Here is a 24873-nt window from a genome sequence, read left to right as displayed (position 1 = left end):
AGATTATGCTGGCCTGGATCCAACATCCAGCTGTGACTTCCCTTGCAAAAGCTGTCTTACTAGCCAGCAAGCCAGTAAGACGTCAGCTCGCCATGGCACTCACAGGAAGTCACCTCGGAGGTGGAAGTTCTGACCCATTGCCTAGAGGCAGTTAGGTCTGGGTGAGGAGGAAAGACTTAGGCTAATCCCTAGTAATATAGAATGGCTGTGGATCCAAAGATCTTCTAAATCTGCAGATGAAGTTCCATCTGTAACTCTGGATAAGGTCACACTCCACTGTATAGAGTTAGTCCACAATCTGGGGGTTCTTCTGGACTCACGACTCCTACTTGAACAGCAAGTGGAGGCCATGGGCAGGAAAGCCTCTCTGGAATTTCATTTAGTGGACCAGTTATGTCCTTTCAGGATCAGGAGCCACCACGCATAGCCTTTCATGGCCCTGTCACTTTCAGATTGGTCTACTGCAACTCACTCCATGTGAGGCTGCCCTTGAAGACCACTGTAAAGCCATATACAGAGTACAGCTACCCAGGTAGCCATGGCACATCTAAATTTGCCCATACAACACTTGTACTCCAGGCGTTGGACTGGTTACTAGTCAATTTCCTGGAGCAATTCAACCAGCTGGTTGGCATCTTTAAATCCCTACATGGCTCAGCCCCTTCAAGTCTGCCCTCTGAAGCAAATCTGTTCAGTGAGACCAGGGAGAAAGAAGGCCTGGGGAGGGTCCCGATGCCTGCAGGAACTCTGTAGTCAGGTCTTCTCAGTGACCTCCCCCCCCAATGGGACCGCTTGCCCTCATACATCCTGACCACCACCTCTCTGCTGAATTTCTGCAGGGCTTTTACAACATGACTGCTTAATGATTGATTTGGGGGCTGCTAAGATCTGACCTATTCCTGATAGGTTACTTCTGTTTTGAGTTTATATGGTTGTAATTCTCTAGTGCAGTGTTGTCCAAACTTGGCCACTTTAAGATGAGTGGACTTCAACTCCCAGAATTCCCCAGCCAGCCATGGGGAATTCTGGGAGTTGGAGTCCACTCATCTTAAAGTGGCCAAGTTTGGACAACACTGCTCTAGTGCTTTTAATCTTTTTCCTGACATTTGTATGCCACTGAAAGCCTACGAGAACGAGTATAACAATACTAATAAATAGCTAAATAACCAATGGCTTGTTAAAAAACACATCTGAGATCCATTTTCATTTGCTTCCCAACCCATGATCTTTACAAAAATATCCAAAGGATTGAAGGAATGTGTAAACACACACAAAAATAAACAAATCCGTTCTTGTTTAGGTTAGTGGCAATCGCTATTTGAAAAGTATCTATATTGAAGTCGTCATATTTACTTTGGACGTACATGGTGTCTTATGAGAATCCCAGACCTTACACATCATGCATACATCCGGGACATACCATACTTAAATCCACACCATCAAATTGCTGCTGTTTTGAGGATTGCTGTTGAAGCAACTTTTGAAACATGGCTATTGGACGGTGCCTTCGGGGAATGCCAAGATATGACCTAACCCTGGTCAAACTGCATGCCTTGTGTCCATGCAGTCATAAACTACAGATCTACCTGTTCTTCTGGCTGCGGCCTTCTTTATGCATTTAAAAAGATTACAAGTTAATAATTCACGAATATGTATATAATGAATTCCGAGCTCACCGTGTGCTTGTTGGATCATAAGCAAAGAGTCCCTGGTGGAGTTGTATCAAGGTCATAGACACAGGGACCTGGTGAGAAACAGAGAGTTCAGGAACAGTGTTCAGGAAGAGGAATAAAGTTTTTCAAGATCACATACAGCCCATTTTCCTGGGATGGGGCAAAACACCCCCAAATACACCTCTCGATCTTTCCCTCCTAGTTGCTACATTTCTTTAGCATATTGTCCACAGCAGCTGGCTGTGTTGAAGCCTGATCTGAACACTCTTTTTGCAGACCACACTTGGATCTGTTTTTGATACCTTACCTGCTGTTTCCTATCTAAGGAATTGTATAACTTGCTCTCTCATAGTGGAATTTGCATGGCACATTTGGCTCCAAAAAAAGGGGCAGCACCAAAATCAACCAATGAAAAAGCACACCAGAGCCAACCCAGAGCAGAGCCACAAAAATGATATTGGGGAGGAATAACATAATAAATCAGATGTTTCAGGAAGAAAAAAAAATCTATTAAGTTGTCTTACGAGGAAGATTTTTACTGCATCCAGGAAGATCTGCATGAAAACATTTGGGTGTTTTGCTTATTTTCCAAGGGTAACTAACTAATAATGACTCCTATTTCTGCTTCTTTGGTGAAATGAGGCACTACACAGAACATCTACACTTCACGTTCTGATAGTTATTCCCTTTATTCAGGCATATTCTTTATTCTGAGGACTAATTTTCTGGGAAAATGGACTACAGATCTCAAGGAAGGACTTGTTGGCATCCTCTTCAAACATTATTCAAAATGCCAAACAATTAAACCCTGAGCACTTCCACCTGAGGATTTAACACCACTCTAGAATATGCTTCACACCAATGATCTATGTGGTTTAAGAAGCAGAAATCCATTCTGAGTTATACCTCAAGGTACATGAGGACAGACATTTGAAAACATGTTGGTCTAGATTATGTACATAATCTCTGATGATGGAACTAATGGATACTCTATGGAAGTGATAATTGGACTTCGAAGAAGCAAGACAGAAAAAGTATTGATGTTTTTAAACTTTGGAGGTGGCTCTAAAAAATACCATGGATAGCCAAGAAAACAAACAAATAGATCATGGAACAACTCAATCCAGTGTTCTCACTCAAGGCACAAATGATCAGACTCAAATTATCATATTCTGGACACATTATGCAAAGATTTAGTTCCCTTGAGAAGTCTATAATGGCGGGAAAGGTAGAAGGAAAGAAGATAGCCAGCAATAAGGTGGATGGACTCAAGTGGGCACACCTTTGGAAGATCTCTGAAAGACTGTGTTGGTGACAGATGGTCCTGGGAAATTCTATTTAGGTGGTCACTAAGAGTCTGCACTGAATTGATGGCATGTGATCAGTAATATGGATGTACCTAGTCTAGGACCATAACAAAGTTGCTTTGATTTGCTTATATAGATTCATCCAGGCATCCTGGTGCTGAACCACCCCATACCTTTTCTTTTTTTAAATAGCCATTCTGTCTGGGCATGATAGCACTTTCAAAGTAATCTGACATGTTGTTGGCATGGTTTGAAGTGCATGTGAATAAACGTGTGCCCAAGACTATCCAACTGTTTCCTCTTCAGCGAGACAGAGCTTAATTATATGGTCTCACAGAACAGATAATAGATGGTGTTAAAACACAAATAATCCTTTTCCTTCCTCTTCCCTGGAGCTATAATTTGTGGCTTCTAATCTTCAGAACAGCATGAGATAGCAAATACAGAACGCAAGTCCCCACGAGCATTGCTCCAGAATAAAGGGATCGTTGATGTGAATTTAAAAGAATATTGACTTCCACTTCTTTAACGCTGATGAGGATTGGAGGCTACTGAAATATACTGGTGAAATCCATTTCCAGTTCTAAAGCTCAGATATAGTAGTCACTTCGATCCACTGGAAAAGGAAATTCCAAAAATCACAGGTTAGAATAATTATTAGGACCAACTAAAATATTGCAAAACAGTAAACAAGCTTTCAGAACTTTCTTCAAATGGATGCTAAGCCAAATGTCCACAATTAAGTTAAAAAATTGCAACGTGCAATGATATGGAAACCTGTTTTTCTATCATTCTGATTCTGACAATACTGATTTTCCCCATCATTCCAATCAGTTGTCATTAACCGACTCATAAGAGGGTGTTCAACCTCATCAGGGTCTTCCTGATGTGTTTATCCTCAAGCATCATAATTCTGAGCCATTGTGGATGCTGACTTACTGAAAGGGTCACACACAATGGGACTTTTCTGTGGCCTTAGACCCCTCATGTAGATTTTTTTGAAGGGATAGACAAACCAAATTAAACACGCACACCAGACTTCCTGGTATTTCATACCTGGATGCATAAACTCTACATGGTGTCAGTTGACTTAGGCTTGGATAAGGCTATATCTTTGGGCTCACATGGGTGTCTGAGAGGAGGGAGGGGAATGATGTCATGCAAGTCATCGTGCCAATGAAACATATTTGCAAATGTCATCATTCACGTAAATTGTTCAGTGATGTCATGATGTGTATGGCATCACTATGGCTTGCATCATTGGACACTTGCACCTGGACTCTAGAAATGAGATGAATATGCGCACGTGTGTGAGAAAAGAAAAGTAGAAATCATTGTGGAAGGAGAGAATCTCCTGCTCAGGGTATGTTTTGGAGCTACTACATAGATTCTAAGAAGATAAAATATTAATTGCAGAGGACTCATGTGATGCTCCATATATATGTACGCACCTACTGAACACAAATGTCTTAGAAGAGGCCCTTGAATTCTCTTGGACTTACTACTGTGGAAGGATTTAAGCAATTTGAATGTTAATAAATGTTTTAGCATAAGGCTCTTGAGCATAGCCAGAGTTTTAAGTGGAATAGCCATTTTTTTACCAAGCATATGGTGTAGCTTCAACTCTAAAGAGGTTTTAGGAGGAAGATGGTCAGACAAAGTAGCAGAAGGTTGTGGCTTTGCATTTGACAGGTATTGTATGGTGTGTCTGTTTCAACTTTTGACTTCTTTGTAGCCAAACATGTTTTTTCAGTTTTGTAGTTTTATTTGTTTGTTTGTTTGTTTATTTATCAAATTTGTCACCACCCTTGTTCCTTGATAATAAGTACGCCATTTTCTTTCAAGGCCTTGCACGTGGAATGGTCCTGAACGTGTCCACATGTGCTTGATCTGGCTTTGCCAGCACATAATAAAATTTGGAGACTGAAGTACTCTGTGTGTCCTGATTGAGTAGACAAACAAACATCGCCACTGACCTGGTGGTAGAGAAGGGAAAAGAAAGTGTAAGTCGTAATTGAGATAAAAATAAATGCAAATGTTAGCCCTTACAGGTTGTTCTCCATCACTTGTTAGTTCAGTGTTTTATGACCCTTTTCTAAATTGAAAAATCTTTGGAAGTACCTATTGTGATCATCTGAAAGAGGCAAAGTCCTTTCTCACGGCACACACACACACACACACACACACACATCTCTCCCCAATTTAACAATACACACAGCCCAGACTGGTAATAAATAATTTAACAATTATGCAGTTCAACAACAAATATTGTACCAACTAACTTTTCTTGTAAAACCATCCAGCAGCCTCAAAAGCTGGTTGACTCTAAAGTCCAATGAATAAATAAACGAATATTATTCCAGATTGTTGGATAAGGGGAAAATTATGTTCATAAATATAATTCTGAGAGTTCATTAGCTTGTGAAACTTGAGCTGGCGGGCAGGCTGGCCCAGGTGGTGATAGTAACATTTCCATGATATCTTGGAAGTGGTTGGAGAAGGATAGGAGGGGAGGGACCCAAGTTCTATCCACCCTCAGCCATGTGATGACTTTGGGCCCCTCATATCTCAGCCTAACTTACAACACAGAGTTGTTGTGGGGAAAAAGTAGGGGGAGAGAGCACCATGGATACCTGAGCTCCTGAATGAAAGGCTGGACCTAAATCCTTTCATTTGTGCATAGAATTTCAGTCTCCATCTGCCCCAACAGAAACCATAAGGAGACTTATGTTCTCTTGAAGTTCAGTTTCCTTGGATTAAATCCAACTGCACTAGATCTAACCCATCCTGGCTGGTCTGGAAAAAACGAAGATTGGATGGGGTTATTACTTCCACAGGAGCCCATGAAGACATTCTAGAATTGTGGACTAAATTGGGAAGTTAAAAAAAAAATCCTGAAAGAAGCACTAGAAACCAGTCATGTCTTATGGCCAAGTAAATAACACGGACATAGCCAGGAAGTCATCAGAAGATGAACTTGGTAGATGTTTTTATTTATTACTTATTTATTCAGATATCAGATTTGTCATCACCCATCCCGTCAAAACAACTCTGGGCGGTTTACAAAACAGTTAAAATCAATTAAAATTACAACATACAATAATCTTAATAAATAGAAAATAAATAGATCCAAGGATAGATATAAAATTGGTAGTCACTCAGGGAGCGTCATCAAGGTGCCAGCCACCCCCAGGATTGGGTAAGTTTCTTGTCACCCCACGCAAGCTGGCAGAGCCAGGGCTTTAATCCTTTCTGGAAAGCTGGGAGGGTGGGGCCTGCCGCACCTCTGGGGGGAGAATATTCCAAAGGGTGGGGGCGACGACAGAGAAGGGTCTCCTCCTGGGCCCCGCCAACTGATATTCTCTTGCTGATGGGGTCTGCAACATGCCCTCTCTGCCTGACCGGGTGGGACGGGTTGATGCGATGGGGGTGAGAGGGTCCCTCAAGCAACCTGGGCCCATGCCATATAGGGCTTTAAAGGTGATAACCAACACTTTGAAATGGACCTGGAAGCAGACTGAGACCCAATGCAGCTCCTGCAGTGAAGGTGTTACATGTGCCATTCTTGGGGTACCCAAGGTTGTCCACGTGGCCACATTTTGAACCAGCTGTAGCTTCCGGATACTCTTCAAAGGGAGCCCCATGTAGAACGCATTGCAATGGTCTCACCGAGTTGTTACTTGTTTCACAACATTGTGTATCTAATGGGATGTTCCCTTGTAGCTAAGTTTGTAATGTTCTCCAGTTTGAGAACCACTAAATGTCCACGTTCACCTAGTTATGAACTTAACTCATTTTCTGGGCTCCTGTAATACACTAAACCAGGGGTCCTCAACCTGAGCAGCTTTAAGATGGGTAGACTTCAACTCCCAGAATTCCCCAGCCAGCTATGCTGGCTGGGGAATTCTGGGAGTTGAAGTCCACACAGCTTAGAGTCGCCAAGGTTGAGGACCCCTGAACGAGATCGCATCGCTTTTCCCCCTCCGGTCCTCTGCCTCCAATTGCTTTTTCCCGCTTTAAGACTTCATTTTCGGCTCCGGATTCGCTTCCCCGATCAAGCGGGCGCCAAAGCACGGGAGCCCGGGACCGTTGAGCGGAGGCGGCAGAGCCATATCGGGAAGAAATACACGCATCCCTAAGGAAACTTGCTGGGGCAGGTTGCAGGGCAGCGCCCGCGCGCACACGTGCGGGTGCACGTGCGCGCCTTTGCACGGGTCGTGCCCCGGGGCTCTTTCTTCCCGGGCACCCCAGGGAGCAGGACAGGCCCCCGACGCCCGAGGCGGCTTCGCTGCCCACTGGGCGCCCGCGGGCACCCTGCGGGGCGCGGAGCATGCTCAGTCGGGGCCGGCCGCGCGCGGCGCGGGGCGGGGCGGGGCGGGGCGGGGCGAGCGGGCGGAGCCTCGTCGGGCGCGGAGGGGCGGCCGGAGCCGAGCGCAGCCAGCCGCGGGGCCGAAGCGGAGCGGAGTCCCCGGAGGCGGCGCGCGATGCCTCCCACGGGCGCAGCCGGGCCGCCCGCCTTCTCCGCCGCCTCGCTGCTCGCGACGTCCGCCCGGGCTCTCGGTGGGTGCGGGAAGGCTGCCGGCGCAGCGCTCGGGGGGCCGCGGGGAGCGGGAGGGCAGAGCCGGGGCGCGGTCCTCCCCATCCCTTTCCCTCGCGGGCCGGGGACCTCGTCGTGGCTGCTCGCGCTTCGCCAGCGTTCCCCAACCTCAGCAACTTTAAGCTGGGTGGACTTCAACTCCCAGAATTCTGGCTGGGGAATTCTGGGAGTTGAAGTCCACCCAGCTTAAAGTTGCTGAGGTTGGGGAACCCTGCGCTTCGCCACTCTGCACCCGCTGGGCTGCTTTGCTCCCCCTGCCCAACTGACCTGGCGGGCTTCTGCCCACCGTGGGGCTTCGGACCCCGAGTCCCCCTCTCGTCCCCCACCGCCTGCCTCGCTCCCAGGCTGCGACTGCCGCCTCCTCAACATTATTCGTCGAACTGAAAGGCAGCGCCAACCTGCCCGGCCCGCGGGGCAGAACCTTAAACGTTGGGGAGCTGGCATGCCAGCCTCGCTCCTGGTGCAACCGTTTGGAGTGGGATTTCTTCCTCTCTTTCTACGGAGCAAGAATGTCCTTTTCCTATTGAGCGCCCAACCGAGGCAGGACCCTTCCAAACGCCCTTATAAATTCCCGCCATGGAAGTTGTGGTGGCTTGTTTCTTACATAAAGGGCAGGCGTAGCATGGCAGACCTTGGCAGCTGTTCGGCCCTACCCACGGTTAAGTAATACTCCGGGAGATCTTTTGAATATTCAGAGTCTCAGCTGTGACACTGCTCAGAGCGGGATCCTCGGCTGGCTGATATCGTAAACTGCGAGTTACAGGAAGTTTCACACGTCACACCCCTCAGGGCCACTCTTTTGGATTGTCGAGTTGTGATTTCAGGCAGTTGCAGATCTTGGGCTGTAGCCGGGAACGTGGTTTCACCACATCCATCCTGAAACCAGGCTTGGGTTTCTGTTTTTCCAGCCTTCTTCCCGTTGGAGTCCTTGGGCTTCTCTAGGCTTGGTTGTTTTCTTGCAAAGGTTTCGTTACCCGGCCGGGCAACATCTTCAGTGCTAAAATGGGTTGGGGTTTGCTCTCTGTTTATGTGCCGTGGCCTGCCTTGGCAGGGCTGGTGGGGGTTTTGTTCTGTTCTGTTTTTCTTCTTCCCTTTCCTAGCAAGAAAAGACAACACTCTTCCCTTTAGCATGACCTTAGAGTTTCTCCAATTCTACTGCTAATGTCTTGAGAAAAGGAGAAGAGAATTCATCCATTGAGAGCGCTGATGATGTTCCTAGTTGGACATTGAAATGTCTGCAAGCAAACAGCCAAGCTCAGAGAGCACCCAGGACTCCACAGTTCAACCCTGGGCTACAGATGTTCTCTTCTATTGAAAATCCATCCAACTTTCCAGTACTCCTTTGGAGAAATTCTGGTGCCCAAGTTGGGCATAGATCATTGCATATAATGCTCTCAAGTCGGTACACTAGGAAGTTATAATTTGCTTGCATGCGGGAATGAGCATAGATTGAAAACTGTATTTCAGCCTCACAAACAGCTAGTCATGCGCACAGTTCCACTTCATGCAGCAGCTTGTATCTCTTGCTAATTAACCTACTTTTGTTTCGAAACGTTCTCCATCTAATTGCATCCCCATTGTTGTCGTGGAGTTGCACAAAGGAAGATTAACGGTGGCTGAAAGGAATAGGTTTTGTGCTTTTTAATACAGTTCTGTATGTTGGAAGTTATTTAAGCGAGATAAGGCAGTAGAAATAAGGTTGGAGATAGGATGTCAGCAAGTTCTATCAAAGTTCCTTTTTCTTCAAATCCTTCTATACAGTTCATGACAATATTTTTTTCTGGGGAATGAATATTTTGTTCTGGGGAACAAAAATGCCAATGGTTTGGGTCCGTATTTGGAAGGATTAAGGAGGTTCGTTCTTTGATTCATTTGGTTTTTAAAAATGTTTTTACTGAGGTTGGTTTTTTTCTTTTACTAAAACTAGTTCTAGTCTGCATTTCTAAATCTAGGTTTTGGTTTTGGTTTGGTTTTTTTGGGGGGGGCAATTTGTTAATATCCTGTTCTGGAGATTGTTGCAAGTGTGGAAACCAGCAGTCTCTTGAAAATGGATTTAGGCCTGAAGCTTCAAATACTTTCCCCATATACATATACAGTGTATTTTCAGAGTCATTGCTAACAGCAAGGTGATTTCCAAAATAGTCCCTATAGCCCCACCCTTACAGTTTTCATGAAATTGAATGAGATAACCCGAAGTTGTATTATAGGTGGAATCAGCAAGGTCTTAACTTCCAAGCAGCCAGGAAGAGTCTTCGTAAACTTATCCTTGTGCTATGGAGTGCAAGTCAATTATTTTTTACATTGCTTGGAACGTCATAGGAAGTGGCTGTTGGAAATCTCAAAACTTGTTCTTCCTAAATATTATAGCCCGTGACACACTTCATTAACCTGTGAAGCACTGGAATTTTTTTTCTTATTGCTGCCTTATAGAGCAAAAATAACGACGTGAGGACATATCCCATATTTTGAAGGGAAAGCATGTCTGTTTATATACGCCTCTTTTGAAACAGATACAACTTACTCATTTTCAAGAGTGTGCATATTATCATTTGCTTGCAGAATGTGCAAGAGAGTGCTTTGTTCTGAATTCCTTCCTGGCAGCTTTTGTTCAAGATATTTCCAATTCCCCAGCTATTTTTAACTTTCCCAAAACACTCTGCATTTATCTCTTTTGCTCAAGCTGAATTCTGCTCGGTTTGGGGTTTTGTTGTTTGTTTAAAAACCCCTTTAGGTTTTTTTTAAAAAATCTTGGAAAGTTTGTTGTCAGATCCTCTACAAAGTTCTTGTGTTGTTACCCTGTTTCTTAAAATATGGTTCTCTGAATCTGAAGGCAACAGTAATGACTCCACCAGGAATTGTGCGGGGCCCAATATCATGGAAGATATTTATATATTTTCTAATGTGCTATCCCCGTACAGTTCCTCAGTTCAAAATTTTTTAAAAAGTGCTGTAACTCATTAGCCTATCGAATGTTTGCTTAATATTCAGAACGCTTTTTCTCTTTCTTTGTTGTCAGCAATGGATTCATTTTTCAGATAAAACTAAAACAATAGTTATATGGAAACAGTGTTTCATTAAGTTGGCAAGAGGAGCATTTGGAATCAGGGACTGAGTAAATGTTACATCAAAAAGAGCAAGTCCCTGGGATGGCAGTAAATCTAAGACTAATCATGAGGTCAGTTTTCAGAAATCAGATTTAAAAAGAGGGAAATACAAATAATGCTTTTTTTTTTTTTACAGATAGATTTCTTTTTCAGCATGTGCTTATTTAACTGTGTTTAGGAAGCTACTGTGTGAGCTTTGGATTTTTCATAGGGGTAACATTCAGTCTTAGCCAATTTGGTCTAGCACAGTGTTTCTCAATCTTAGCAACTTTAAGGCACGTGGACTTCAACTCCCAGAATTCCCATGGCTGGCTGGGGAATTCTGGGAGTTGAAGTCCACGTGTCTTAAAGTTGCCAAGGTTGAGAAACACTGGCCTAGCGGTTAAGGACTGAATTCAAGGTGGGAAACATAAGTTCCTGCCTTAGGGGTAAAGCCAACTGGGGGATTTTAGGCCAAACTCTCTGAGACCTATCAAGAAGATTATAGCAAACCACCTCCAAAATTGTTGCCAAAAAAACTTCAGGGACTTGACTATGGAGTCACCAGGAGTCAAGACACACACAACTTCCAATCTTGTTTACTCCAGGATTTTCAGACTGCATTTTCCTCCCTATTTATACAGGAAAGCAGGACTGACAGTATAAGTAAATCAGATTTGCTCTTTGAACAGGGATAGAAGAGGCACTGAGAATGTTACCGTCTTTTATAGCTTTCAGTTTTGGTCTAGGTAAATTGGCTCAGTGCTGTCTGGTGGATGATAGTTTCAGCTGACATATTTTCTGATTCATCTTCTAAGATTTGAGTTTTTGTTTGTATTTTTGTAACCTGCCTTTATTTTCCCTGTTCAGGGAGAAATAATGTAACACGTGACATTTATTTAAAAGAGAACTTCCTGTTTTTTTTATTTACACTGTATCATTTTTCTTGATTTAAATGGTTCTCATTTTTGTTCATGGGTTCCCCTTTTCATTTTGCAAGGAATGAAAGCACAAAAGAAAATGCTTTTCCTTGGAAAAAGCCTTCACCTTCCTTAAACAGCTTTGAGAAGGAAATATATTTTTGTATGTGTTTGACAAGCTTTTCTGCTGTCCTGGAACTGAGAGATGGATGTTTTTAAGATGAAATCGTGATTTTTAAAAATGTAATCTGTTCTGTAGAATTTTGTTTGGATAATATCTGAAAAATTGGAGACAAGTGGGTAGCCAAGATTATTTATTCTGAATTCTTAGGTTTTCAAACTTTTAACATGAAATGCAGTCTCTCATTGGTTCAAATTTTTATTTTGAGTCAGGATCATGCATATATGGAACATATTCTGGGAAGCACATAAGAGTGTAGAAGACTTATCTTGAAAGAAATTGGTGACTATGTTTGGTTGTATATTGTTGTTCTGAAAGCTTCCTTTTCCTAGCATAGGAAGAGAAATTTGAATCTAGCATGCCATATATAATTCTTTAGAAAGGATGTAAGGACACATCCGTTCTCTTTGAAATTTATAATTCAGAATTTGACATAGACCAAATGAAGAAAAGTGGGATTAGAATACATAGGGAAATTGTTTGCACTAATTGAAACTAAGCCACATTTTACAGTTTAGGTACAGTGAATCTGGGTAATGCCAAATGTTTCCCAGAAAATGGTGTTAAAAACTTGGAGAAACTAACCAAGACAGCCATTTCAAGATGGAAGGATGAGCAACCAAATGGGGAGCTAAGTGGAAGGAGACAGAGTTCACATTGCTGAGCGTAGAAGATATAAATAATGGGTGAGAAGATATGGAGAGTTTTGAAGGAATGGATAATGGTGGGCTGGATCTAGGAGTAGGTAAAAAGTTAGCACCTGTATTTATGTAGCACTTAGAGGTATAGCAGAAATGAATGGCAATGGTAGATTTCTGAGCAGAAGTGGAAGGACAAGGAAAGGTACCAGGGGAGGTTTGAAAGATGAAATCAGTAGTGGACAATATGAGAAATAATGACAGATTTAACTGAAAGATATGAAAACAGAGGCCTTTTGTCCTGCAAAATTAGTTACATGATTTTGTGACTGGTACAGCAAATGTAGATCCACAGTGGCAATGCTCAGGGTGTGAATTGCCTGGAAGAAAATGAATGGAAGACGGAATTAACAGGAGAAAAGGTAGTATTCATTTATCATAGGTGGAAGAGCATTTAGAAAGAGTGGGGAGAAAGTAGGATTTCACTGGAGCTCATAGTGAGAAGATAGCCCGTCTCCCAATCCCAGACCACTTCAAAAGGTGCAAATGCTGGATGTGGAAATATAGGGGAGGAGAAACAGCTAGAGTGAGTTTGTGGGTAAATGAAGAAAGGAGGTCTAAGAATGATGAGAAGTTACAGTTGTGCTGGGGGGGGGGTAAAAAGGGGGGCAATTACATCACAGTGCCACACCTACTACTTTTTTTGCACTACCCTTGGCAGATGCCACCAGGAAGTTACTTTCCTTCTGTAGCCCTTCATCAAGGTAGAGTAATGTAACTTCAGATAAATCTAAATAAAGGATGTATTGCATTTTGATTTTCCAACTGACCCTCTAATTGCACTGAACGTACAACACTACTATAAAGTAGGTAACTTTAATTTTTGCATTTGTATCCTCCATTTATCGTAACGGTGATAAGGAAAAAGAGAATTCAGGTTTCTCAGCTGAAAAGCCAAAGGACAGTTTATGTTTCTACTGACCTTACAGAGTCTTGTTGATTTCAAGAGGAAATCAATTTCCTGGATTTGTCCAGTCTTGGATAGGAAATTCAGCAGAAATAGGAATATGAAATAGAATGTATTTTACTGTTCTGCTGCATGGCGGAAACTGATCTCATTTCTACGAAGTCCAGAATCACAGGACATAACTTAAAAAATCTCCAACAAAATAGTCATTAGGTGAATTTTTGGCTTTGTGAGTTAGTCAGAAGTCTTCCCGAGGAAGAACTAGGTTTGAAATATTCTGAACCATTTTTTCCCCCCTTCAGTGGCTTACTTTCCTGTCCCCTTGTAACTGATACTTTTCTGCTTTTTTTCTCGCTTACTTGTTCATGACGTCTTGGCCACAACTTGATTACGTGCCATCAAGTCAGTGTTGATTCCTACCAACCACATAGATAGACCTTCTTTAGGATGACCTGACCCCAGTTTCAGTATGTTTCTACTGAGCTTACAGAGTCTTGCTGATTTCAAGAGGAAATCAATTTCCTGACCTGGCCCTTTAGGCCTTCCAACAGTTTTCCTATTGTTGGCTGGTGTGGGTCTTCCAGGCTGTGTGGCCGTGTTCTGGAGGTTTTGTTTCCTAACATCTCGCCAGCATCTGTGACTGGCATCTTCAGAGGGCAGGAGCACAGACAGGAGCAGTTCTCTCTGTGCCCAGGATGATGTGACCCTGTTGTGGGTACCTCCAGAACATGGCCACACAGCCCAGAAGACCCACACCAGCCATCGTATTCCGGCCGTGAGAGCCTTCGACAATACGGTGCTCTTATTCTTGGTGGAACATGGAACTGGCGATTAAATCTGGAAATATCCTCTGGTGTTCATACTGCTGAAATGGAAAGGCTTAGTGGAATAATTATTTGGTTACCTAACCCCCCATCCCCCTTCAGAGGAGGCAGTCTTGAGGCCCAGACCAACAAAAATCAAAAACCTCTCTAGTATGATAGCATATAGAAGGCATACTTGCGTAGCTTCTATAAGACCTCCCTTCCTGCAAGCTACTGACAGCCTGGTCAAGATAGCTCTCAAGCTAAATGCACTGTGTGATCAATAAGTGCAAGGCCTGTGGGTTCAAACATAGAACGTCTAATATGGAGGATACCTATGTCTGAAGAGTCCTGGTAGTGTAGTGCCTCCTGCTGGTCAGTAGCTAATATAACATCTATATTCTCATCTATTTAGTAATAGATGCACTGAAGATGTTACCCAGTTGGGTAACGAAACATTTGCAAGAAAACAACCAAGCTCAGAGAACCCCAAGGACTCCACAATCTTTTTAAGATCTCAGATCCTTGGTAAATCAAAGATATGCTCTCTACACATCTAAAATATTTAAATAATATTCCCAAAATATGGATTAGTCTGGTGGAAGAGAGATATGCACTCTCATTTACCAGCATAGAGATTGACTATAGATAGAGCAGACTTTAAGTCCATAGAGACTGTTGTATTTACAGCCAAAGGATCTTTACAACTGAAGTACCTGAACACCTTAAATATAAGAACCTCGTCTGAAAAATGAAATTAATGTATAAACACCAAGCTGTCTCACCCAGCTCTGATAGATAGGATTAGCCCATCTTGTTTGCTGGAAGCTAGTTTTTTAGAAGAAAAAATGCTGTAGATGTTTAAAATGTCCTATTGTCCAGGTACAGATTTGACTGATGTGGTGGCCTTTTCACCTTCTGTTTCCATAGGTGACCCTGAAGCCTTAGCAAGCCACAGTTTTGGAAATGGGACAAACAGATCTGAAAACGGGTCTTCAAAAAACAGTGGATACCCTGAATATATTGCTTATTTCCTGATTCCAGTATTCTTCCTTATGGGGCTGTTAGGGATTTTAATTTGCCACGTGCTAAAGAAAAAAGGGTATCGGTGTACAACTGAAGCAGAGCAAGAAGAAGAGCAGCTTGAGGAAAAGATAGGTAGGCAAGAACCATTTTTTAAAAGTAGCGTTGGTAGTCGTGTGGGCATAGGGGAACAGCTTGGGTTGCTCCATGTTGGATGCCATGGTGGTTAAATCAGTTGGGCTTGGCCAAGTTCTGCGAGTGGATTCTGTTAATAAGGCTCCTGGCCATTGTACAAACAGTGTCTGGGTATAGGCTGGCTTTCCTTCTGAAGAGATGAGCTTCCTTCAAGCAAGCAAGAAGCTAACTCTTTTGAATTTCCTATAGATAAGTTTTGTAGCTGAAAGAAAAAGTACTTGTTGGAATGCTTGAGCCACTCAATTTTTTTTTCACCGTAGGACTCTGAGTTTTCTTTGAACATTTACTTCCAGTCCTGATTACTGTTAGAGAATTGCGTCACAGGGTCATATAGATTGAGGAGATAAAGTAGAACAGCAGCGTCATGAACTCTACCACACAATACAGCTTTTTCTGGCCTAAGTGGCCTCCAGATATGGGGACTTCAACTCCTAGTATGTCCTTCAGATTTCACTTACTAAGGAGGCACAGAATGGACTCAGCGAACCACCTTGCTTTCTGTTGCTTAGCACGCCCTCCAGACCTTCTGGAATGGCTAAGTCTCATACGTGTTCCTTTGTTCATCTTGAGTTTCTCCTGAGCTTTCTCAGCCTTTATTTCTAGCGTCATGAGCTGCAGAGCCTCCCATTCCAGATATGGATTTAAAGTTGCAGAAAAGTTGGAAAAGAAAGCAGACGGTCGGGACGAATAGGAAGAGATGACACTTCTGCATCGATGCTTGTTAGTTTTTCAGCCATACCGTGTGTTTAAATGGAGATAACAGTCTACCCCTCTCAGACAGTTTACAGAGATGGTGGTTGTAATCTCTGCTTCATACGCTGCTTTGGGGGATTGCTGTTGTCATATAGTTTTGCTTTTACTTTCCAGGAATCAAAGAACAAAAGTGACTTTTTGGTTTTTACTTTCAGAATTGAATGAAAGTGTAAATGATAACAATGATACCGTGGGACAGATTGTCGACTACATAATGAAAAATGAAGGTAAGTGACATAGTTTTTAAAAATCACTCTGCAGATCTGTTTAGCGTTTTTAGTTATTGCAGTTCCTTGTGAAGGACTTTAAAGTGATGAAATCTAACACTTTAATTCATGGCTTATATTTTGTTCCCCAGTTTTATCGGTGAGGTCAGAAACTGATTTTTAAACGTTGAGTTTTTGTTTGTGCAAATTGCTTATAACAAAGAGTGTTTTTTTGAAGAGTCAAATCTTATGGAGAACAGGTTTGGCACGTAACCTACATAGCAGCACTCGTGCATAAGAGATAGATCTAAAGATATTTGTCAGAGTTCAGAATTTGTCAGAACAAAGGGTCAGACTAAACCTTCAGAAAACAATGACACCCATCTTGGGAATCATTTCAACGTTTTCTGTGTGCAAATACAATATGGCTGGTCTTCAGTGACTTTCTGCCGGCCCTCTGAAACTATAAGTCACTGCCTTGTTTGACGTCTCCCCGGCATCTAAAGCAGTTGAATTCATTTGTCATGTGGAACAACATTTCTGCTTTCCATTTAAGCTACACAATTTGTGATCCAAAAGTAAGGATGGCAAGTCTTGCTCTATTTCCACTCACCCATTTGCACTGAAAGACCGCAGTGATTCAAATGCAAGGAAAAAGCTCATGGTATATTCCTGCCAGGACCTTACCATTTTCAGAGTAGAGGAGAGTTTCACGCGGGGATTTCATCTATCCTTAAAAATCAAGCTACCTTGAAAACAGTGTAGTTTCTTATGTTTGTTTTTCCCGGGAAGTGACACTTGGTGAGGAACACCTCCATCCCAGGAAGATTAAGCAATACAGAATTTCTCTGGATATTTAACCCTGCTTTGAAGACAGTGCACCTTTAAAACTTCTGTTATTAAAATAGTCTTTATTAAAATACTATGTGCAGGGTGTCCTGTGCCTCTCCCCTTTCTCCCGAGTAAGTGTGCATGGCATTGCGCTGAAAGACCCATTTTCTACCAATTCTGTAGTATCAGTAAATGAGTTAATTTAGCTTACGGTTTGTGGTCTTCTCATTCACCAGTTTGCTCATCCCCCCGTTGGAAACAATGGGGGTGAAAAATTTAGAACAAAAATGTTAAATTATTTCTGATTTTTGCAGCTAACGCAGATGTGCTGAAAGCTTTGGTTGCTGATAACTCAGTGAATGATCCAGAAAGGTAAGCAGTCTCATTGCACTGCTTTGTCTCTTCCCCAAACAGCATCAAATAAAGTGGAGCGAATAATTCTATAACTATCCAAGGAATCTTTCTGTTCTTCCAATTGTCACTGTAGGAAATTTGGTTCAAGTCTGCTGATATTTTGGATATCCCAGACTTTTTTTTTTAAAGTTTCATGAACGTGTTTTAAAATGCTGGCTGATTTGACAAGCTTGCTTCATTGGGCCGAAAATAGCAATATGGCTTCATGAAATGCCTTGCACGCTAAAACCATGATATATTCAAGAAAATAAGGTAAGGTGCTTGAATGTGTGATTAAATCAACACAAAACTGGTTCTTGGCTAGAAGCTTAGAATGTGAATTTGAGAAAAGGAAGAGGAAAACAGGAGGAGCAGGAAGAAGAGGGAGGCCCAAGAATATAACAATCACATCTAATTGTGCTTGGAGTAGGTTCACATGTAAGATCATTTGAGTAATGGAGTTGATCTGAAAGCATGCTTGGTCAGCTAAACAAGCCATTTTGGGGGAAATTATGTGCACAGTGTCAGTTTACTTGTGTCTGTAATGTCACAAACCTAGTTCCTTCCCCTTGCTGGTGCATTTTTATTTGAGTTGTTATTTTTAGTGAACACAGTATGGTATGGTGGTTACCATATTGGACTGGCCCCAGAGAGACCCAGTTTCACATCTACCTCAGCCATGGAAACTCCCTGGGTGACTTTAGGCGAGCCCAACATGTATCACGCTATTTTTTTAAAAAAATGTTGGGGGGGGAGGATGGATAAAATGAAGGGTTTCCCCCATGTAAATAAAGAAACAGACTTCAGACATCAGGAAGAAAGTTAACATTGCCAGCTCAACCAGCATTTAACTCCCTGGAATGAATGAGTCTGCTTTAAATGACAAGAAAAAAGAAGTAGAGTCATAGACAATTCGAGTGAGAAAGCTCAGAGCAATTTCTGTTCAAAAGTAATGCTTGCATATCGGTGTTAGTCTCATTTTGGGGAAAAAAAGAATTGAAGGTTAAGAAAGGCTTTGTGGAAAAGGGTCATTTGGAAAGAATGTGTGTTCAGAAATAGCGTATTATCAATAGTATGAGCTCAGGAAAGAAAAGACAGTGGGATTTAATCCATTGACTGCCTTCCCCAAACATTCATTTTTGTTGTATTTCTGCTCCTAAAATTAGCCCAGCTACTCCTGGCAGTCCACCAAGTCCAGGTTCCCCAACGTCTCCTGGTAGTCCTTTGTCAAAACATACTTGCCGGGGACACCACTTGCACACCGTCGGGGGCATTGCTGGGTCAGGGGCTTGTACCCGGTGCAGCCAGAAACGATGGCATCTCTTCAGTCCAGCTAAAAGAGCAAAAGACGTCAGAAGATCCCGGCAGGGAGAGGTCACAATACTGTCTGTGGGAAGGTACGTAGGCCTGGTTTCAATGGAGGTGGTGGCCCAGCTGTCTTCCATTTTCAGGTTGGGAATAGGTGGATAAGCTCTTGGATTCAGACAGGGCTAAGTGAAACACAGATGTATCCAGTTGCCTTGGCTTGATATAACAAGCCAAAATGGGCAAGGGGCAAGAATGATTGGATGGTCTTTTCCAAGAGGTCTTTCCACAATCAGTTGAAACATCAGGCCTGGCAGATGGAATCACAAATGGCACCAAGGTTTGAACAAATACAAACTTAGCTCGTACTCACCGGTCACTTCTGATTTTGGAAACAGTTCTGCTATCTTGGGGTTAGTTACTTGTTACTTAGTTGCAGTTATAATTTTGCCAACTTGGTATGGAAATGTAAGACATCTAAGAGAACATAAGATACCCAACTCATTTGATTAGTTGCTTTCTGGGGAGGGTACGCTGTCCTTCAAGCGTAAGTAATTTAGAGAACAGCAACAAAGATCACATATTTATTTAATGGTGCTCAAGTTGCCTCAGTGTAATCTTTTATAAGTACATAAGAATTGGATGTGAGTAATTATCCCAATGCCAAATCATACCTCCCCCTCCCCGAGGGATTAATAATGATAATGGAGTTTTAATAAAAGTAGATGAATGCCGTTATTCTGCTATACAGGGTTGTCCACAGAAGGTGTGTCAAAAAAATCAAGATGATGACTATGACCTCATAGTCAGATCTTCACCCCCTTTTTTTATCTATCATGTGTGACACACGTTAAGGTGAGGAACTTCCATCACTTGGTTGAGGCACCATCTTGACTTTATTGAACACCCACCCTAACCCCCTGCTTCCATGACTTGTTCCTTTTGGAGCAGTGATTTTTAGATATTTTAGATTGCTGGAATTTTAGGTCGTTAAGTTACTTGTTCTGACTAAGCTGGATCCTTTTAACAGTTTAATTGCATTTTTCTAGATTTCGCGTTACCAAAGTGGAACATAAGCCTGCTGCAAGGGAACGAAAACACTTGGTGTCTGTCAGTGGAGGGGAAGCTGGTGAAATGCCCTCTACTCCTTTTAAAGAGGGGTCTAAAGAAGAGCCAGTTTCAGTTCCTGTCAAACAAGGATCAAAAGAACTGAAATTAACACCTACCAAACAAGAAAAGAATGTGAAATCTGTTTCAGAGTAGCACTTTGAGATAGAACGTCATGGCGATCCATTATCAGGTCAGTACATTCCAGATCTTTATTATAAGTCCTAAAGAAATTATAAATCCTTTAAAGGCCAAAAGATCTCAGGTTTTCTTTAAGAGAGGAATATATTTGCTTTAAGTAATTGAACTCTGTAAAATAAGCCCTTTATTTCAAGATATTGTATCTCCATGTTGGGGAATATTGGGGAAGGTATCAATATTGGACTGGATCTGATGTTCTTGGGTTGGATTCAAAGTTCTGTTCCTTTGTTGATGCCTCCCCAGGTGGAATTCTACCCATAAAGGTTGTGATCAAAGAAAGGAAGAAGACCCCTTGTTGATTTTTCCTTATTTCTCTGCTCCCAGTATTCTGGAGGATGCATGGGGAAAAGCAATCTGCCAGCACGGCTCCCTTGCTGCTGCTTCTCTCATGGATGAGAGCATTTCTTCTTTAACAGGAGATTCCTTTATTGTCCATGTTTATACTGTTCACCGATAGTGTCAACAAGAGCTTGCAGAATTAGGGGTTCTGTATGATGACCAGCAATTGCCAGTTTGTCACTTCCAACAATATGTGATTTTTCTTCTCTTCTTCAGCAGGTGGAGGCTTTTGGAGAAAGCAAGTAAGGAAGACCATTGTGGGGGGGAGGAAAAAATCAAACTTGGCACCCTAATGCCTTCTCAAAGAGGTATTTGTAAATGCAGTATTGTGCGCAGCTTTCACTAACTGAATCTCTGTACAATTTGGTCCCAGATATTTAATGTATTTTTAATAATGGAATATTTAACGGCATTTAATAATTTGAAGGCTACTGGAACCTACAGTCTGCAGTTTTATATTTTTTCTTAAAAAAAATGTCTTTTTTTCACTTCTAACAAAGCAGAACTTTAATGAGATCTCTCTCGGAATGGGCAAAACCAAAACCGTTTTGTCAGAGCGTCTCTCGTACGTGTCTCATTACATTAGGTCAAATCAAATCAAAATAACGTAATCTGATATTGCTCATTTCTGAGAGCAGTGTCACAGAGAATGAACGTTGTGAGCCATGTTTTTGTCTTAATTTATTGCTCAATAACGCACTGCTTAATTATATTTGTGCTGCACCCTTACTGTAATTGCTGTTTCGTTCTCAAAACCGACTTTACTGTTTTTTCCCGAGCTCAGATGAGCTGCTTATTGCATTTGTGGACTTGTCCAAGAACTAGTTTGTGGATATGTGTGCAATTTATTGTTACTTTTTGCCCGATACTATAGGCAAACTGTGAAAATAAATATAAGAAATGCCCTTCAGCGTTCGGAGATTCTGCACTCATGGCTCTTTTTAGAGAGATCAATATTGCTGAAGGGCATCTAAACATCTGTGACAAGAGGGCATAGCATTAATAGCGCAATCTAAAATGTGTCTGCACAGAAGTACATTCCAGTAAATTCAGTAGTTCTTTCTTCCAGGGTAGTATGCACAGCCGTGTTTCTCAACCTCGGCAAGTTTAAGATGCGTGAACTGCAACTCCTAGACTTCTCCAGCCAGCATGGAATTCTGGGGGTTGAAGTCCACCCATCTTAAAGTTGCCGAGGTTGAAAAACACGGATGTAGAGGATTGCAGTCGACATTAGCATTACTTAGGAAAATATAACTCTTCGTTTTCTGTATCCCGAGCCAGATATACAGTACTTTTTTCTGGGATTGGGTTAGACCGCGTGTGGGATTCTTGGAGTTCTCTTTATACCTTGCTAAATGTTACTTCCCCATGAGTTTTGGGTGGGAGGGATTATAGGTAGGTGGAAGCATTTCCCTATTAAGTGAAAAGCCTGCGCCTTTATGTGATAAAATTTAGCTATGTGATACCACAACTTTGGACAATATGGTCACGTTCTTAAAGCCCAAAGTTAAAGAAAGCTTGGGTTTGAAATTAAATAATTAAATGAGAACCCTTCCTACAATGTTGCATGCATTCTACTTAGTCAACAGTGCTCTCGTCCTTGTTATCCTTGTCACTTACCTTCCCGCTTAGTTGTTGGTGCCAGTGTCCTGTGGCCACTGCTTGAGGGGAGTGTCTTCTGCTGGTGACGTTCCCTTCCCACTGGTAGAGCTATTTTTGCTACATCAAGACCTGAGCTTAAATTTGGAAACGAAGGGAGTGATATCCTTGGGTGCTCCTGACGACCTCAGTGAGGCTTTGCTCTAAATCCTAGTCATGTTTACCTGATTGCTGACTGGCTGGGGTCATTTAGCTTGAGAAATCCTCCCTTAAAATAGAGCCCAGATTGCTGCCATTCTAAAATAGGGCTGGCAAAGGGCAATTGAGAGGACTTTTCAGCCTTGAAAAGGGCTAATAAAAATACACTACACTAACTCCGACGGAATGCCGAAGATGGTGTAGTCCAGTTCTCAAAGCGAGCATTGTTCTAGTTGGAATTTAACCCGTCAGGATGGTTAAGTGGATTATTTAACTGCAAATCCAACAATTCTTGAGGAAAAACTGATTGCAAGTATCCTTCAGATTTATTATGAGTTGTACTAGAACAAGTTGCACCACTCCCAGCTTTGTGGGGAACCTTTAATCACTGTTTCTCAACCTTGGCAACTTTAAGATGTGTGGACTTCATCTCCCAGAATTCCCCAGCCTGCCACACTTCTTAAAGTTGCAGAGGTTGAGAAACACTGCGTTAGATAAATATTCACACCTGTACAGACTTCTGCTGTTGACCAAAATCTTTGGATTGCGAAAATATATTTATATGCTTGAATAAAAGTGTTTCTCAATTGTAGAACACAAGCCGTTCTATCAATAAGCTTGTATGATGTATCAGTTGCCAGAGTGGAGATGAGACTCACTTTTCACCTTAAGTGTAATTTAACTGTGCATTAAATGTATTTTAACAATTTGGTTTGTTGTAAACATTTTGTACTATTTGAACAATAAAAGCAGCCAAGCCCTTTTTAAAAGCTGTGTCACCTTGCTTTCTTTCAAGTCAGACTTTATATCCTTTGTATTCTTTATCATGTTATATTGTTGTATCCAGGAAACAGTGTTTTGCAAGTAGTACCTGGGGTAGTATTGTACCTGTTTTTAAAAGAATGAGAGCTTTCAACTTTTAAATGTAAATTTTAAAAGAATTAGAGCTTTTCGCAGCTTTTGAAGTGAACAAAAGCGTAGAATGAAAAGTCACGACGATACTGTATCAAAGTACATGGTTCGGGCAATATGTTAAGTTGAATTTCCAAATTAAGGACTGGGATTGAGCACGTTTGATTCTTGATTTAATAAATAATGTAGAAAGGAAGCTTTTCACTGGGGGTGGGGGACTCAGATTTACTATGACCCTAAATACCCAGTACACTTGGATAATTTCTCCCAAAGGACAAAGTACCAGATCCAGCAGAACTGGTTTTGCAATCAGCAAGGATCCAAATGCGTCCATTATCTGCAGAGTTCCATGTGTACAGGAAAAAAAGGCATTGTCATTTTTGCATCCAACGGGTTACGTTTATCCATATCCATGTATGTGTGAATCACCTGGGACTCTATTTAGACTGATGAACTCGACTGAATTTCCCTGAGTCTTCAAGATAGCTTGCAATCTTCACACTATGTTCAGCAAATTGCTAGTAATGTCTTCCAGAACGAAAAGAGGAAATGTGTCAGCTTGACAGTAGAAAAAGTTGCGATGAAGGTGCCCCATGCATGTTTTAAAAATCCATTTGCCCTGTTGAAGAGTTCTTGGAGACCCAAAGTTCACTCCCTCTTTGCAAAACCTCTTTCGGCATAATAGTAAATACAACTTCAGCATGAATCTGAGATATTTTTCTCTCTCGAGGCAGCTTGGAACATGCTTTGAGACAAAAGGCACATTTTGAAGTAACAGTAATCTAAAAATAGGGGTTTTATATGCGTTTTTTGTGTATTTGTTTCAAATGATTTGCATAGCAAAATCAAAACAATAAAATCCCAAAGAAAGCTGAGTATGGAGCTGTGCGTGTCTGTGCATCGGTTAACTCTGAAATATGAATTGAATAAAGCATAAAGGGAACCAGTTCTGGAACTTGATTATCACCGAGAGCCAAGAAACACAAATGTCACATCCTTAGAGGGCCATTCTTCAGTTTGTAGCAGGATAGGTCCCTCCAAAGCCATGTCATGAATTCAATTAAAACGGCCAAAACACCTCTTGTGGTTCTGCCCTTTAAATACCATTTATGTGTTTCTGTTTGTGCATTTTATTAATTTAGTTTATGTGTTTTATTTAAGTTGCTCTTAGGATGAAAACTGGCTGGGTATTTGGTATGACAGAAGTTGGAAAGTGGAACTTCACATGGGCCAAACTCAAAACTTGGTGCTAGGTAATAATTGGACACGTTGAACTAAATTGGACCAGTAGAAGAACTTAGTGTGAATTTCCCTTCCTCTCTCACTTTAGGATAACTTCATATTTAAACTGGGGCTTTAAAAATCATGGAGAAGGCCACAAGGACGTAGATGTTTGGCTGCCATTTTCTCTGTGACCCATTTTTAAAGCCCGATCTAAAACTATCCCATTTGTTGAGTTGAAGATTTATTCCTTGGCTCTGCCGTCGTTTTCAAACACAATAATAGCACATCTATATCCAAAACAGCAAACTCTGAAATCAAAAAATAATGCAAACACAGGCACTATTTACCAGTTCAAAAATAAACCCTGGTCTTTATATGTTTTCCCTGCCCCAAATGGCTGGCGTATTTCTGACAACTG

At 41.9% G+C, this 24873-nt stretch overlaps 1 protein-coding gene across 2 annotated transcripts; it reads left to right on the top strand.

Moving 5' to 3' along the window:
* The first annotated feature begins 7379 nt into the window (after nt 1-7379).
* On the top strand, nt 7380-23089 carry RELL1 (RELT like 1). 2 transcript variants are annotated; one of them, XM_088131149.1, is made up of 7 exons: nt 7380-7540; nt 15100-15327; nt 16296-16367; nt 17492-17549; nt 18737-18967; nt 19925-20175; nt 20742-23089. In XM_088131149.1, the coding sequence occupies exons 1-6, from the start codon at nt 7465-7467 to the stop codon at nt 20136-20138; spliced, it is 879 nt and encodes a 292-aa protein (XP_087987275.1). In that variant the 5' UTR covers nt 7380-7464; the 3' UTR covers nt 20139-20175; nt 20742-23089. The 2 variants fall into 2 exon arrangements, with proteins under 2 accessions (XP_087987275.1, XP_087987274.1); XM_088131148.1 differs by having other exon boundaries at nt 20739-23089.
* The last annotated feature ends 1784 nt before the right edge of the window (nt 23090-24873 follow it).

Source organism: Python bivittatus, unplaced genomic scaffold (genome assembly GCF_059951505.1).
Source record: "Python bivittatus isolate LINGU-HERP-01145 unplaced genomic scaffold, Pbiv_v1 ctg000970_np1212, whole genome shotgun sequence".
NCBI classification, from domain to species: Eukaryota; Metazoa; Chordata; class Lepidosauria; order Squamata; family Pythonidae; genus Python; species Python bivittatus.
The sequence above is the reverse complement of the archived record's forward strand: the minus strand, read 5'-3'. Positions and strand labels throughout refer to the sequence as shown.

Excerpts from the sequence above, each read along its gene's own strand:
- RELL1 (XM_088131149.1), top strand. The coding sequence starts at position 7,465 with ATGCCTCCCACGGGCGCAGCCGGGCCGCCCGCCTTCTCCGCCGCCTCG. Across the intron at positions 15,328-16,295 it reads GCAGCTTGAGGAAAAGATAG|AATTGAATGAAAGTGTAAAT; the intron begins GTAGGCAAGAAC and ends TTTTACTTTCAG. Across the intron at positions 17,550-18,736 it reads TCAGTGAATGATCCAGAAAG|CCCAGCTACTCCTGGCAGTC; the intron begins GTAAGCAGTCTC and ends TCCTAAAATTAG.